This window comes from Physeter macrocephalus, chromosome 14, assembly GCF_002837175.3.
Source record: "Physeter macrocephalus isolate SW-GA chromosome 14, ASM283717v5, whole genome shotgun sequence".
Taxonomy (NCBI): Eukaryota; Metazoa; Chordata; class Mammalia; order Artiodactyla; family Physeteridae; genus Physeter; species Physeter macrocephalus.
Window position 1 is genome coordinate 114,717,833 of NC_041227.1, and position 13,780 is coordinate 114,731,612.

Below are 13,780 nucleotides of genomic sequence, written 5' to 3' on the forward strand. Positions count from 1 at the left end.
GGCTCACGGGCCCAGCCGCTCCGGGGCATGTGGGATCCTCCCAGACCGGGGCACGAACCCGCGTCCCCTGCATCGGCAGGTGGACTCTCAACCACTGCGCCACCAGGGAAGCCCTATTTCCATTTCTGACCTCATCTGTTAACAAGCTCTGGATGTGAGAGCTTCAATCATTTGCTGGCAAATTTGCTGGCAAATGCTGCCTGGTTTGCAGGCAAAACCAGGGAATTAACAGGTTTCAAATTGCTATTGTGAACTTAAGGCTAAAAGTAACACAATTAAATAGGCAAGTATATATGGTCATTAAAATTCAAGTAGGCAAACAATCAGATAATTGTATGCTATTTATTATCCTGACCTCTTTAAGCACAAGTCCTATAGTCCTTCTTTGGGAATAAATAATTAGGTGCATAAATTACTTTTATCTCTGAAACATCATGTTGAGTTTAGCAATATTACAACCAACCCCCCAGGAAGCTTTCTGTTTGTCATAGTTTAATTTACTAAAGACTATTTTTAAAACATGAGAGAAAGGGTAAAATTAAAAGAGGAATTTGAACCCCAATCATTTTAAAACCACTTGAGTTTAAATATATTCAAGAGAAAAATCCATGTGTGAATTTTTTTTTTTTAATGGTGTGTGTGGGTGGAGGAGGGCTACAGTGCTTCAAAATATAAGCCTTAGATTTGAAGGGATGGGGGTGAGAAGTCAAGGACTAAGAGAGGCTGGTCATGAGTCAAGGAGCTGTGACTGTCTGGACAGCCCCCGTGTCAGACAATCACAGGGGCAGGCACTCTGGGGAGACTCCTGGAAGACCCTCCTTTGAGGTTCCCTGGGCTAAACTCTTCCTCAGACAGAGCAGGTGTTCAAGGAAGGCCAGCTTTGTTGGTTCTGTGCTGTGAGCACATTCTCTAAGCTCAATAGGCCTCAGTTTCTTCATTGTAAAATGGGGATAATAGTGCTATCTGTCTGAATACGGCTTTGAAGACTAAATGAGTTAAATGATTTTAAGATAAGCTTACTTGTTTAGCATAACATGTATTTCAATTTTTTTTAGAAAGTCAGTTGTTAACGACCATGAAAGGGCTTTGGAAGGCAATCTGCAAGCTTTAATTTTTTTCTTCTCATGCCTTCAAACAAAATTTAAAAACTGTTTGAAATTAAACTCCAAAAATACTAGATATTTTATTTCCCAACAAGTTGTCTACAGAATTTCTTTTCATATGGCAATGGCTGAGAAAAGAATTCTTTCAAAGGTTTTGCAACTCAGATTCTTTCTGAGAGCACTTTTCTTGTTTACTTTCCATAGCCCCTTTGTTTATTGAAACCAGGGTATTCTTTGTTCCCCTGAATCTGTTTCAGTGTCCCTGCCATTCTGGGTGTCTCCATTCTGTGGTGTTGACCCCTGAGGGGGTTGGAATTTCCCAGCACAGAGTCTGATATTGCGATGAAACGTAAGAGTATGGGGCTCCCATTAGTCAGCAGGCACTTGTGCGCAGAGTAGTACCAATTCCAGCTTGCCCAGGCTACTGTAGTTGCTTTTCTTTTAAAAGCATCGTCCTCTTTTTTTCTGTTCCTGTACCCAACCTAAAATTTCAGAAGCAAGGAGGGTGGTTGGTGGGGTGGAGGGTTGGTGGGGAGTAAGAGGTAGCTAAACCTGACTGTCCCGGCTTGAAGTAAATGGCAGGAGTGACAGGCTTATAAAATTTGATGCTAGCTGTTGCCTTCTGCTTACCAGCCTCTCAGGTGGAATTTGGTGGGGACCCCTCTGAACAGCCTTTCTGAGTCCTCACCTTCAGGGTACTCTAGATGCTAAACAAGTGTCTCCCATTCCCAATAGGGATACCTTTGATTCTTGCCCTTCACTGAGAGCCTTGGGCCTGGGATTGGCCACTTGGCTCCGAGCAAAGTCTGTAGCTTGGCATTTTTCATTGAGCTGTTCTGAAGAGCAAGACTCTTAGCTGTTAAGAGTGAAGCTGGGGGGGCTTGCAGCAGGGGAGCATAGATTCCCTTGAGTATGAAATATGGTAGTGGTGGTATGGAAATCAGCAGTCCTTTGTGGTGGAGGGGAGCTTTTGCACAGAACACATAGATGAACTGTAAAGAAGCTCCATTTCCCTTCCCTGGATTCTCTTCATAAGGAAAATTATAGTTAGCTGTATAGTGTCATCTGAATATTTTTCTCGGTTTTCGTTCTTGAAGGACTTCCACCAACTCCAGTCCAGCTGCTCTATCCAGTGTCCCGATTCAGCAATGTCAAATCCCTCCAGCACCTTTGCCGATTCCGAATCCGACAGCTCGTCCGGATAGATCACATCCCGGATCTCCCACTACCTAAGTACAATGGGGTCTTTAGAGGTGGGGCAGGAATGGAGGGTTAGTTACAGTGTTAGGGAGACCTGCAAACTGAGTGTACAGGCAGAGCCTGGCAACTCACAGGCATTGTCCGTTCACTTCTCCTATGTCTTAGCACCTAACTTAGAAATGTCACATTACAGCCAGGAAGGAGGAAGGGGTGTGTGTGTGTTGACCTCCCTTCTGCAGACTCTGTGAAGGGTAGAGTGGAGGTGGTAAGAGGGAGGGGGACAGAACTATAGTAAGTGAGAAAGTGGGAATTTTGTCAGGGCAACAAAGAATCTTTGGTGTTGTCTCAACCATACAGGGATTGAAAAGAAGGGAGGGTTGAATAAAGGTGGTCTGTCTTTTATAAGCTATGTATAACATTTTGTGTGTATCCCTCTTGTGTTATTCGTAGGCCTCTGATCTCTTATATCCGAAAGTTCTACTACTATGATCCTCAGGAAGAGGTATACCTGTCTCTAAAGGAAGCGCAGCTCATTTCCAAACAGAAGCAAGAGGTGTTGGAACCCTCCACGTAGCGAGGGGCCCCCTGCTGGTCACCACCAAGGGTATGCCACCACTCTGCCTCACTGTCCAGCCTAGTCTCCTCCTGGGCGGTTACCATGCACTGGGCTTCGTCCCCCTTCCTCTCACCCCATGCGTATACCCTGATCCAGGCATCTGTCCAGAGAGTCGCTGCATTTGATCATGGAGTCCCAGGGAGGCACATACCCCAATTGGGAGAAGAGCAGAGAGACACAAGAGGCTTAAAGAGTATTTGCCAAGCAACAAGCAAGTTAATCACTGAATATATATAAAGAAAACACACAAGTGCAGCTAAGTGTGCAGGCTTCTCTCCTACTTTGGCTGATCGCCCTGATATTGCACAAATTACATATAAAGCAGGAAAGCAAAGGGGAAGAAAGCTTCATCAAAGGGAATGCAAAATGCCCTTAATTGTAATAGGCATGCACTTCAGTGAGAGTTCCACTCTGTCCCATGGCTTGGAATATGGGGATGAGGAGAAAACAGCTTGCTCTTCTATTTAGAATTCCATCTGGGCCACTGAAAAGTAAATTGTTGAAAAGAATAAATGAATTAGCTAAGGAATTCATTTATCTAAGAGGCTCTTCTCCCATTGCTACACTGAGTATTCATTTATTTTCCCATAAAGTATCTTGGAATACTGGTTTGCACATATGAATTCTAATTAGTCTTCTTGGGAATTCCCTGGCGGTCCAGTGGTTAGGACTCCGCGCTTTCAGTGCCGAGGGCGTGGGTTCGATCTCTGGTCAGGGAACTAAGATCCCACATGCCTCAGGCCTCGGCCAAAGGAAAAAAAAAACAAAAAACTTCTTAAATTGCACTAATGTGAACATTGTAGATGGGGAGTAGGGAACAAAATTACTAGAGAATGGTGATTTTGGTAGTGTGGGTTATTTGCACGATCTCACATTCTAATGATCTACTGCTGGGATGCAGAGACCACCCCCAACCCCTTTTACTGAGGAGTGTCCTTTTTTTAAAAAAAAAAAAAAAAAAAAAAAAAAAATCAATTAATTAATTAATTAATTTGGCTGTGTTAGGCCTTAGTTGCGGCACACGAGATCTTTCGTTGCGGCGCTTGCGCTTCTCTCTAGTTGTGGTGCATGGGCTTCTCTCTAATTGCAGCGCGCCGGCTCTCTAGTTGTAGTGCACAGGCTTAGTTTCCCCGCAGCATGTGGGATCTTAGTTCCCCGACCAGGGATCGAACCCGCGTCCCCTGCGTTGGAAGGTAGATTCTTAACCACTGGACCACCAGGGAAGTCCCGAGTGTCCTTTTTTTAAAAAAATTTATTTATTTTATTTATTTATTTTTGGCTGCGTTGGGTCTTTGTTGCTGTGCACAGGCTTTCTCTAGTTGAGGCGAGCGGGAGCTTACTCTTCGTTGCGGTGTGGAGGCTTCTCGTTGTGGCTTCTCGTTGTGGAGCACGGGCTCTAGGCACACGGGCTTCAGTAGCTGCGGCATGCAGGCTCAGTAGCTGTGACTCATGGACTCTAGAGAGCAGGCTCAGTAGTTGTGGTGCACGGGCTTAGTTGCTCCACGTCATGTGGGATCTTCCCGGACCAGCGCTTGAACCCGTGTCCCCTGCATTGGCAGGCGGATTCTTAACCACTGTGCCACCAGGGAAACCCCTGAGTGTCCTTTTTAAGCACTGAATTCTTCTGCTTCTCTTCTAACCGCCTCTGTTCCCAATCCCATCCCCCATACAAAACAAACTAAGGGGAATAACCCACAGGAGTGACAGCCTTAGAGTAAAAAGGAGGCTTTAATTCTCCCCACCCTCTCAGTTCTCTTCATAATGGGAGAAAATGACAACTGGTGTTTTTGTCCTATGGGTTTTTTTGTGGCTCAGGTGAACCCAGCTGTGTGTCTGCTCTTGGCTCTGGTGGTCCCTGATCCTGTGCTACTGCGGGGGAGAGCATGTGAGCCAGGTTTAGCAAGGGGAGAAGGAATGAGGAAGAGAGATCAAGAAATGGTATCTCCAGGAGGCTGCGGGGTTTAAACTTAAAGGATCCTGGGCTGGATGTACAGTTTCTTTGTCATGTCTTCAGTTACAGGCATACCTTGGAGGCACCTTGGGTTCATTTCCAGACCACTGCAAGAGAGCAAATATCACAATAAAGCAAGTCACATGATTTGTTTTGTTTCCTAGAGCATATAAAAGTTTTATCTATACTATACTGTAGTCTGTTAAGTGTGCACTAGCATTATGTCTAAAAAAATCTACATAACTTACTTTAAAAATATTTCATTGCTAAAAAATGCTAACCATCGTCTGATGATGTGGGATTGCCACAAACCTTCAGTTTGTAAAATGCAGTATCTGTGAAGTGCAGTGAAGCGAAACAAGTTAAACGAGGTGTGCCCTGTATCGGTGAGCTGTATGCCCTTGGAAGTGTCTCCTAAAACGTCTTAGTGCTCTAATGTCTAGGAGGGTTTCTCTGCTTGGTGGCTTTGCATTGATTAGGGTGGGGAACTAGGGGGGCCCACCTACCCAACTGCGCTGTTGAGGAGTAATTGGGACCCTTCAGTTAGAGCACAGTTTCTGTGGGTGCTGTGCCTTAGGAGGGTCCCCCACGAACACAGGCACATTCAGAGAAAGGTTCAGGATGGTAGGGGGCTTCACACTTCATCGTGTGGGGAATAAATGATTATCATGGACCAGAGAAGTTTTAGGGTACGAGGGGCTGGTGGCCAAAAGAAGTATTTGATGGATTTTCCTAAGGAAGAGTGATTAAACTTATTCTGTGTGGTTCCAGGGGGCAGGAGAAGGACCACAGTATAAGTTTTAAACAGATCTCAGTCCAACTTTAGAAGAAGCTTTTTAACAGATGCAAATATGGAATGGTTTTCCACAGGAGTTAGTGAGTTCCCCATCATTTATTCATTCAGCAGACATCTATAAGGTAGCCAGTGTGAATTGGGAAGAGGGTGCTGAGCAAGATCGTCAAAGGCCCTGTTCTCACAGAGCTGCAGTTCTTGTAGGGAGAGACAGACAGCAACAAGTAAGTAAGTGAATAGGTTAATTTCAGTTGACTGTACATGTTATGAGGAAAATAAAGCTGGGTGAAGTTTAGTGGTTAATGGTAGCGTACTACTCAAGTTTGAATGATCAGGGAAGGCTCCTGTGAGGACGTGACGTTGCAGCTGAGATTTGAATATCAAGGGGTTAACTGTGAGGGGATCTTGGAAGCAGGCATTCTAGGCAGGGGATCCTATAAGTACAAAGGCCCTGATATGATCAGGTATAGGCTGGGGCTAGCCATTTGCCACAAGTGTTGGGGGCAGTCATGTATTGGCAAAGGATTGCACTGAACTCCCGGGGCCTCTTTTTGCTGTGACACTGGGATTGTTGCTTGTAGCAAAGAATAAGCATCATGCTGTACTTGCTCCTAGGACCCCTTGAAAAAGGGAAGTAACACTTCCCAAGGGAAAGGCCTTTCAGGTGTGAAATTCGGCCATTATGATTTCTTGTTGGTCAGGCTGGTTTTAATTTCAGAGTTCCAAGTGGGCCACTTGGTCTGTGTGTGCTCTTACCTGGAGAATTTTTTGCCAGGGTACTTGGAGTTAGGGCACAGGGTAACAGCTGGAACAGTGCCCTTCTTAAATCAGAAGGTAGAAGCTGCACTGGCCTTTGTGATTATATGTCAGCCCTCTTCAATAGCCAGAAGCCACAGGGCCTACAGCTATTTCTAGCTTGGCTCACCAGGGCTTACTCCAGGGACTCACTTCTTTTTCCAGTGCCTAGAGCAGGTGGGCCTTAGGGAAGAAGTGGTGGCGGGGGAGTGTGTGGAAAATGGAGGGGAACGGGAAAGAGAGAAGGGAGGCAGTGTGTAGGACATCTTTATTAGTCATTTTAGGACCTTTTTTTGGCGACCAGGTTGTAGGCTGCTCAGGTCCCCGTGACAAAGGCCACTGCTGCATCCCCAGCCAGCTGCAGTGTTTGTGGAAGCACTTGGCTCTCCAGGCCCCATTCTCCCTTTGAGCTGTACTTCTCCACCTCCAGAGGCTGTTCTTTCACTCCATTTTGGTTCCACTCTATTGAGCCACTCTAATTATTCCCCTTTTTTACCTAGGCATTTGGTTGCCAAGCTCCAGTTTCAAAGAACCAAATGAAGCTACCATGAAAAGGGGAGTGAAGAAAACGAGGAATAGGAAGGGTTGAGATCCTCTGTGCAAGGACTTTGGTTCCCCTCGCCGCCCTGGGGCTTGGATGAAGCACACGACCAGACTCTCTGAGTGGGGCTCCACCTTGTCACATCCAGCCCTGTGCTACTGGAACTGGATGAACTCCTTGGAAAACTGGAAGAAGTCTCAACACTGTTCCTTTTTCAGAAGTTTTGTTCTGGATATTTGTATTTCTCAGTATGGAAAACTCACCCTAAAGGCAGCTGGGGTTTGTGCGCATTGGATTGGAAGTGGTGCCAAGGGTGAGCAGACCCAAAGGAGAGGAGGGGAGGAGAGGGGATTGCCAGTGAGGGTCATTCAGGTGGTGCCAAAGGCAGAATTCGAGTCTCCACCATTGACCTTGAAGAAGGGAAAAGAAGGAGTCAGAGTGCAAATCAAGTCGGGAGTTTCTGAGGGCTGAGAATCTGCTTCTCTGTAGGCATGGGTAGCTTCAGCAGGAGCAGGGAAGAGAGGAGAGTGGTTAGTCTTGAATAGATGATGACTGGACAGAACTGGCACATAGCTCTGCCGGGGGAAGTAGTGACTCCTCGCATACTTTGCTTTTAAGGTTTAGGAACCTGATTTCAGAATCACCTCTCATAGCAGCTGTGTTCGTTTCATTTTACTGAATTCCTAAGTTCTGTGACCTCAAGTTAGCCCTGTTCTTCCTCTACCCTCAATCCATTCCCTCGAGATAACTGTACCTTTCACTCTGGTCATGGTAACATCATTCCTATTGCTTCCGCCGGCTGTCGGGGCAATAGTTTTTCTCATCACCTGAACAGTTCAGAGCTCCAATCCCGGGCTGCTGAAGTTAATGGAACGTGCTTCCAGATTCTTAATGGCAAACCATACCCATGACTTAGTCAGTGTTCCTTACCTCCACATGTCTGTCAGCTAGTGAGAGGGAACGTGGAGGAAGGTGAGAAACGAAGCTATTGTGCTCTTCCTAGAGAAAGCTCCCTAGCGTCTCAGCCTTAATGGCATGTCTGAGATCAATGAGGAGGGAGGAGAGAATTACAGCTCATGTTCTTAGGTTTGTCTGGAGCAGAAGGTAGCAAGGGCTTCTTTATTTTCCTGAGTTCTTTCTGGCAACCCAAACATTTTCCTGAGTTAGATCCTTTTTGCCCTCCTTTCATTGGGATGTCGGTCAGATACTGATTTGAGAGTTGCCTGTTTTCCAGATGGAAGTGGAGGAAGAGGGAGAAAAACTCCAGCGCTTTTCTGAACTTGGCTATTGTCAAATCATATAACATTATGAGTTTGCTTTTCTATAGAGTTACTCTGAGGAGAGGTTTGCTATTAAGATGTGAAAATTGAGCTGTTTGATCTTTATTGCTCTTTTGCAGTAAGTATTCCAATAGACTGCCTCTTTTGGTTCCCCTATGCTTATGTCTGCCTCATTGCATGAGATAAATAATATTGTCAGGTTTATGGTTTCCTGATCGTTTGGGGTGAGGCCCCAGTGTCTGGTAATTTATGGGACTGCCTCATCTGGGAGCATCGGCCTTCTGCCTTACGTCCTGCATGGAGTGACCATTCTTCCTCCTTGTAGCTGAATAGGGAGGAAACTTGCATTGTTACCTGGCTGTGAAGAGGTGGCCCACAAAATGAGCTTTGTAACATAAACACAGCCCACCCACCTTTGATTTGTCGTGTGGTACCTCTTCTCTCTTTGGCTGCCGTGGTAGTATTACCAACCAGTTAAGGTGGTGATCCCGGGAATTGGCTTAACCTATGGGTCTTGCCTCTTGAAGGTACAAATTAACTTGCCATCTTGCAGCAAGTGCCACCCAACTGTAGAGCCTGCTGTCTGGAATCCATTGAGATCCTCGAGTGGCTGTTGTGCGGCTACGTGGGATTTTTTTTTTTTTTTTAACTACTTTTTAGTGTTCATTTGCCTGATTCTGGCCTAGCTACTGTGGAAAACACAGGAGGCGGAAGACATATTATCTGGCCTAAGGGAGCTTTTAGGTGGCTGCCACACATGAAGCATTTGGAAAATGACTCAGCATGGCAGAGAGAATCAAGGGCTGTCTTTAAAGAAATTCAGAGTGGGTAAGATCAGTGTAGATCAGATGGTCTAGGAAAGCTCTGGTGCTGTGAGACTTTGGTTTTTAGGTGAGGGCAGGGCAGTGAGATGAGAAACACAAGAACAGGAGCACAGAAGCAGAAATCTGCAGGGTGTGTACTGAACAGTGCACAGTCCCAAGTTAGAGCAGTGGCATCAAAGAATCCTTTTTCTGTGCTGTGGTCTAGACCGAAACTTCCTAGTCATCAGGCAGGTCTGAATGCTGAGGGGTTATGATGGCGAGGTGGAGCCCAAAGCCAGAAGTCAGCCAGGTTCCTGCCTGTGGCCAGGGACCTCACTGCTCTCAGCACAGCCTGGGTGAGGAAGGTAGAGCCCCTAGACCCCTTGTGGTACCAGGGGTTTCCAGTGGAGAATCCATACTCTCAGGTACAAAACCAAACCAGCTGAGGAGGCGTGACCCACCCTCACCACCATCCTTTCTCCTCCCGGGAAGGGTAGTGTTTACTGTGTCCGTGATCTGTCTGTGCATTAGTCACAGCCCAGGCCGTAGCCTGGTCCTTCCTCAGTAGAGTGGGCTATAAGACAGAGTTGTGCAGGAGGAAACAGGCTTCATCAGGAGGTGAGGAGGAAGGGCACCAGCCTGGTCAGAGTAAACAGGGAGGGACAGGGGCAGCGGGGCAGTTGGCCTTCGTCAGCAGCTCCTCTTCACTTCTCCTGCCTGCAGCCCCTGCCCCCCTGCCGATTCTGTGTAGTGCTAATTGAAATGCAGTCTACAGAGGGAACTCATTGCTTTTTGGTCATTGTATTTTCAAGTTACAAACTGGAAAAGGTTCTCACTTCTAGGGACCCGTCATTGGTTTCTAAGTTGTGGATGGGTGATGTCAATACCCTCAGGCCCTGCGTGTGTAACACTCGCTTGTTTATGACTGATCTACTGTAACCTTCCTCAGGACAGGCGTGAACCACACTGTGAGTTAGTGACAGCTACTGCTACAACTTGCTATTACTTGAAATTCGTGTGCTGTGGTTGCAGGGCGTAAGGCTGTGGGGACTCTGCTGCAGGGACTAGATAAATGGGTGACGACTAGGAGTTTGGGACAGTTGGCGATGACCTTGGCCTGGTTGCCTCCCTATGCCTAGGTGCAGTGAGTGTGAAACCCCGGAAGGCCAGCCCTGGGCGGCAGCACCCAGCCTCCTGAGTGGGGAGGTGTGGTGGGGAGCTTGCTGCCGTGGTTTCTCCTCCTCCTCCTCCTTTCCTCCTTGTCACCGGAGCTGATTACGCAGACCCCTTATTAAGGTTGGGAGAGATGTGGAGATAGCGGCAACCCCCCCCCTACAATGCACATCCGGGAAGCGCTGGCAAGTGGGAGGGGGGTTAGTGTTCTCAGATCCGGGGTGAGAGATGGGAGTAAAGCCGGATGCCCCGGGTGCCAACCTTTTCAGCCCTCACCCTGGGCCCTGGAAGACTGGAAGAGCACAGCCTGCTCGAAGCCCTTGGCCCTGGCAGGAAATGGGGATAGGAGAAACTTGTCCTCTAGGTTAGTTTCCCCCCTGCCCTCCTGCCTCTCCCTTGGCTTTGAGCCCTGAAGTTGGAGGCCTAGGCACTGGCATATATAGCTCTGTGGCTGCTGGAAGGAGGTCTGAAAGTCATTGTGTGTGTGTGTGTGTGTGTGTGTGTGTGTGTGTTTTCATTTGCAGAAGTTTTGCCACCATTGGGGGTGTTGAGAGCATCTCCACTGGGGGGAGACCTGCCATTTGTTGTCCACTTTTAAGAGAATGACATGCCCCCTGTCCCTAAGGGAGGAGCTTTTGAGTTAGACATTTTCCCTATGGGAATCCTCTTGGTTTGGTTCATGGGAAAGGGGGAAATGGATAAATGATTTTTATCTCTAATTGTCAACACAGCTGTTCTTACACTGAATTTGTGCTATTGCATACATGTAGCCATCTTTCTTTTCACTGCAGCAGTGTTTATCAGTAGTTCAAGATGATTTATTTGCTCCTGGGGAGTAAAACCTTTTTTATTAAAAAAGAAAAAAAAAAAAAAAAGAAAGAAAAATCGTGACCCCCCCTCCCCTATGATAGCTATAGGATTATTGGGCCACAAAGCTCAAGAAAGCAAAGTCAAGTCTGCCAGTCCCCGTGATCTATCCTCTTTTGACATTGGAGTCTTCATGCTCAGCACAAAATGACAGGAGGCCTTGAAAAGATAGCGAAGCCTTGGGAGGTGTGAGATGGGGGTTGGAGCATAGAGACAGAGACACTGGGGACTCAGATGCTGCAGTTATAAAAATAGAGTAAGGAATTGTATTTAAATTATTGATTCTCTAATCTGCCAGGGAAAGACCTTTCTTTACATACAGATTCCATATTGTCTTTGTCCTTTTCATGCTTCTTGACCTTCCTGGTAGGTGCCCCCAGTTTCTTCCTGTTTCCCATCCTGTCTTCTCTGCCCCTTCTCTCATTCCTTCCCACTCCCATCCACCTCCCAGGAAGCCAGTCCTGCATGCTGAGTCTGTGACATGCCTTCACGCGCCCATTTCATCTCCTTAGAGGGTACCTGGAATTGCTCCCTCCCCCTCCCACTCCCTCTTCCAAAATGCCGAGGGGGGCAGACAAAAAGCAGCCAGTCATGGCAGCGGAAGACCTGAACGTCTGCTCGCAGCTGGACTGCGATCTAGTTGCTCCTGGAGATGGAGTGTAAGGTGATCTTAGGACACTCTTGATCAGATCAAAAACCCGCACGGCCGTCCTAAGCCCTCTACCCAGCTCAGGTGGAGCAGGAAGGCTGGTCTGACTACTCCATCTCTGGTGCTCCCTTGAGCAGGGACCTGCCCCTCACTGTTGGGCCCAGAACCTTTTCCAAGAAGCGTGATCCAGGCACCGCTCCATGGGCAGGCTGCTTGTTGGAAGGCCCAAACTGGTGCTGCCCGTGCCACAGCCTCTGCTGTACAGTTTTTGGTGGTTTTTAAGAAACTCAACGAAGAGGGGTGTCGTTCTGGGCTCGGGGTGGTTGCCAGTTCTTCGCCAGAAGGGGGGCCACATCGCCCCTGCAACCACTTCTGTCCTCTTCAGCCACGCCACCCTCCTCCCAGCCAAAGCGTGGCCTGGCTTTTGTCTTCCCATTTAGTTTTTCTCCTTTCCTCTACCTTTTTGTGCTTAATTTATTAAAATAGTTGCTGTATAATTTATTTTCATAAACTATAAAAAATTACTAAATGGTTAAAATAGACTTGCAGGCCAATCTTAAATGGGGTGGGAGGGTCTGAGGGTGGGTTGGGGAAAGGGAAAGATGTTTTGATATAAACAAAACAAATGCACTTTGGGTGTGTTTTGGTATTTTTCTGGGGATAGATGGGAGGGTGTTGGGATGTCCCTGTAGATTAGTTCCAGAATGGGGTGTCTGTATATACTGTATTCATAGGCATGTTTGACTCTTGTAAAGGGACATTAGTAGCTGCTGCAGGTCCTGTTGGGAAACCCCATGTATAATTCCCGGTTTTTTGTAAGTGTCAGTGCGGGAGACATTTGACTTTTGTGTTTGTATCTCCTTTTTATGATTGCTGTACTGACCAATGTCTTTTTGCGGAAGGGGTGAAAAGAGATTTGAAATAAAAATGTTCAGAAATTCTTTCATGTTATTTGGGTTATTGTTTTTTAATCCCTCTCTCATCTCGCATGACTCCTCACACCGTCACCACCCACTTAGGGTCAGATGACCCACCCCTGGCAATTGGAGAATCCCTGTGATGTCAGCTAAGCAGAGCACATCCAGAACTGGTCTTGTCAGAATTAGAGATGTTGAAAAATTCCTGAGGCTGATGGCCATTGCTCAGAGCTGCTTTCTCCTTCCCCAGGAAATGCAGGAGAATTCCAGAGAGCTTTCTGGGGCCTTTTTGCTCTACTTTGGGAGAGTTCCTATTTTACCATAGTAGTCATTCCTAGTATATACCTAGGCTGGCAGTCAAGGTTTTTCGTAAGTTTGACCTGTGTCCCTCCTGCCTTGCTAGCCCATTCCCTCCTGAGCTGTCCTCTTTGGAGAGGAAAGGACCAGAAATGTTTCTCTGATGTGTGTACTTGGAGCTGCTCGAATCTTCCCTCTTCACTTTCCCACCCAATCCCTCTCCAAGTTCCCCACTTAGAGGGCCAATGTACCACCTTGGCACATTTTGGAGAATTTTCGGCAGCTTTTCTGCATCCTCAGAGTAGAAAGCATGCTGAGTGAGATGAAACCCTGGTTCTCAGCAGTTGCATTTTCTTAGGACTGATTAGAAGTGCCCCAGGAGGGAGTCTCGGAATCCCCACTTGTGCTATTCAGCTCATTCCCAAGTCACAGGTCCACATTAGGATGAAACAGTGTCTTATCAATTCTGATAGCCATTCTATGAAGGCATGAACTCCTGATTAAAGTTCTCTTCCCTTTTGGAAGAAAAAATGCTCCAAGCCATGAAGTGTGAAGAACATCACAAAGGAAAATGCTTAACTCGGAATCAGCAATTCAAATGCTCTAATGTCCCCTGTTTGGACACAGCTTGTGGATCATAAAGAATCTTTGCCAACACCAACAGTCAAGAGTGATAGTAGGGGCTTCCCTGGTGGCGCAGTGGTTGAGAGTCCGCCTGCCGATGCAGGGGACACGGGTTCGTGCCCTGGTCCGGGAGGATCCCACATGCCGCGGAGCGGCTGGGCCCGTGAGCCA

General features: G+C 47.1%; 1 protein-coding gene across 5 annotated transcripts in view; it reads left to right on the forward strand.

Moving 5' to 3' along the window:
* Positions 1-12,706, forward strand: part of SOCS7 (suppressor of cytokine signaling 7) — a 35,041-nt gene extending 22,335 nt beyond the window's left edge. For 4 of the 5 annotated variants that reach the window (XM_007117950.4, XM_007117949.4, XM_055090053.1 and 1 more), the window contains 3 exons: positions 2,201-2,336; positions 2,754-2,907; positions 6,959-12,706. In XM_007117950.4, the coding sequence (XP_007118012.2) occupies positions 2,201-2,336; positions 2,754-2,877 (260 nt within the window). In that variant the 3' untranslated portion in view covers positions 2,878-2,907; positions 6,959-12,706. Of the gene's footprint in view, positions 1-1,360; positions 1,453-2,200; positions 2,337-2,753; positions 2,908-6,958 lie in introns of those variants that run through there. The other variant, XM_028498644.1, reaches the window with a different exon arrangement.
* The last annotated feature ends 1,074 nt before the right edge of the window (positions 12,707-13,780 follow it).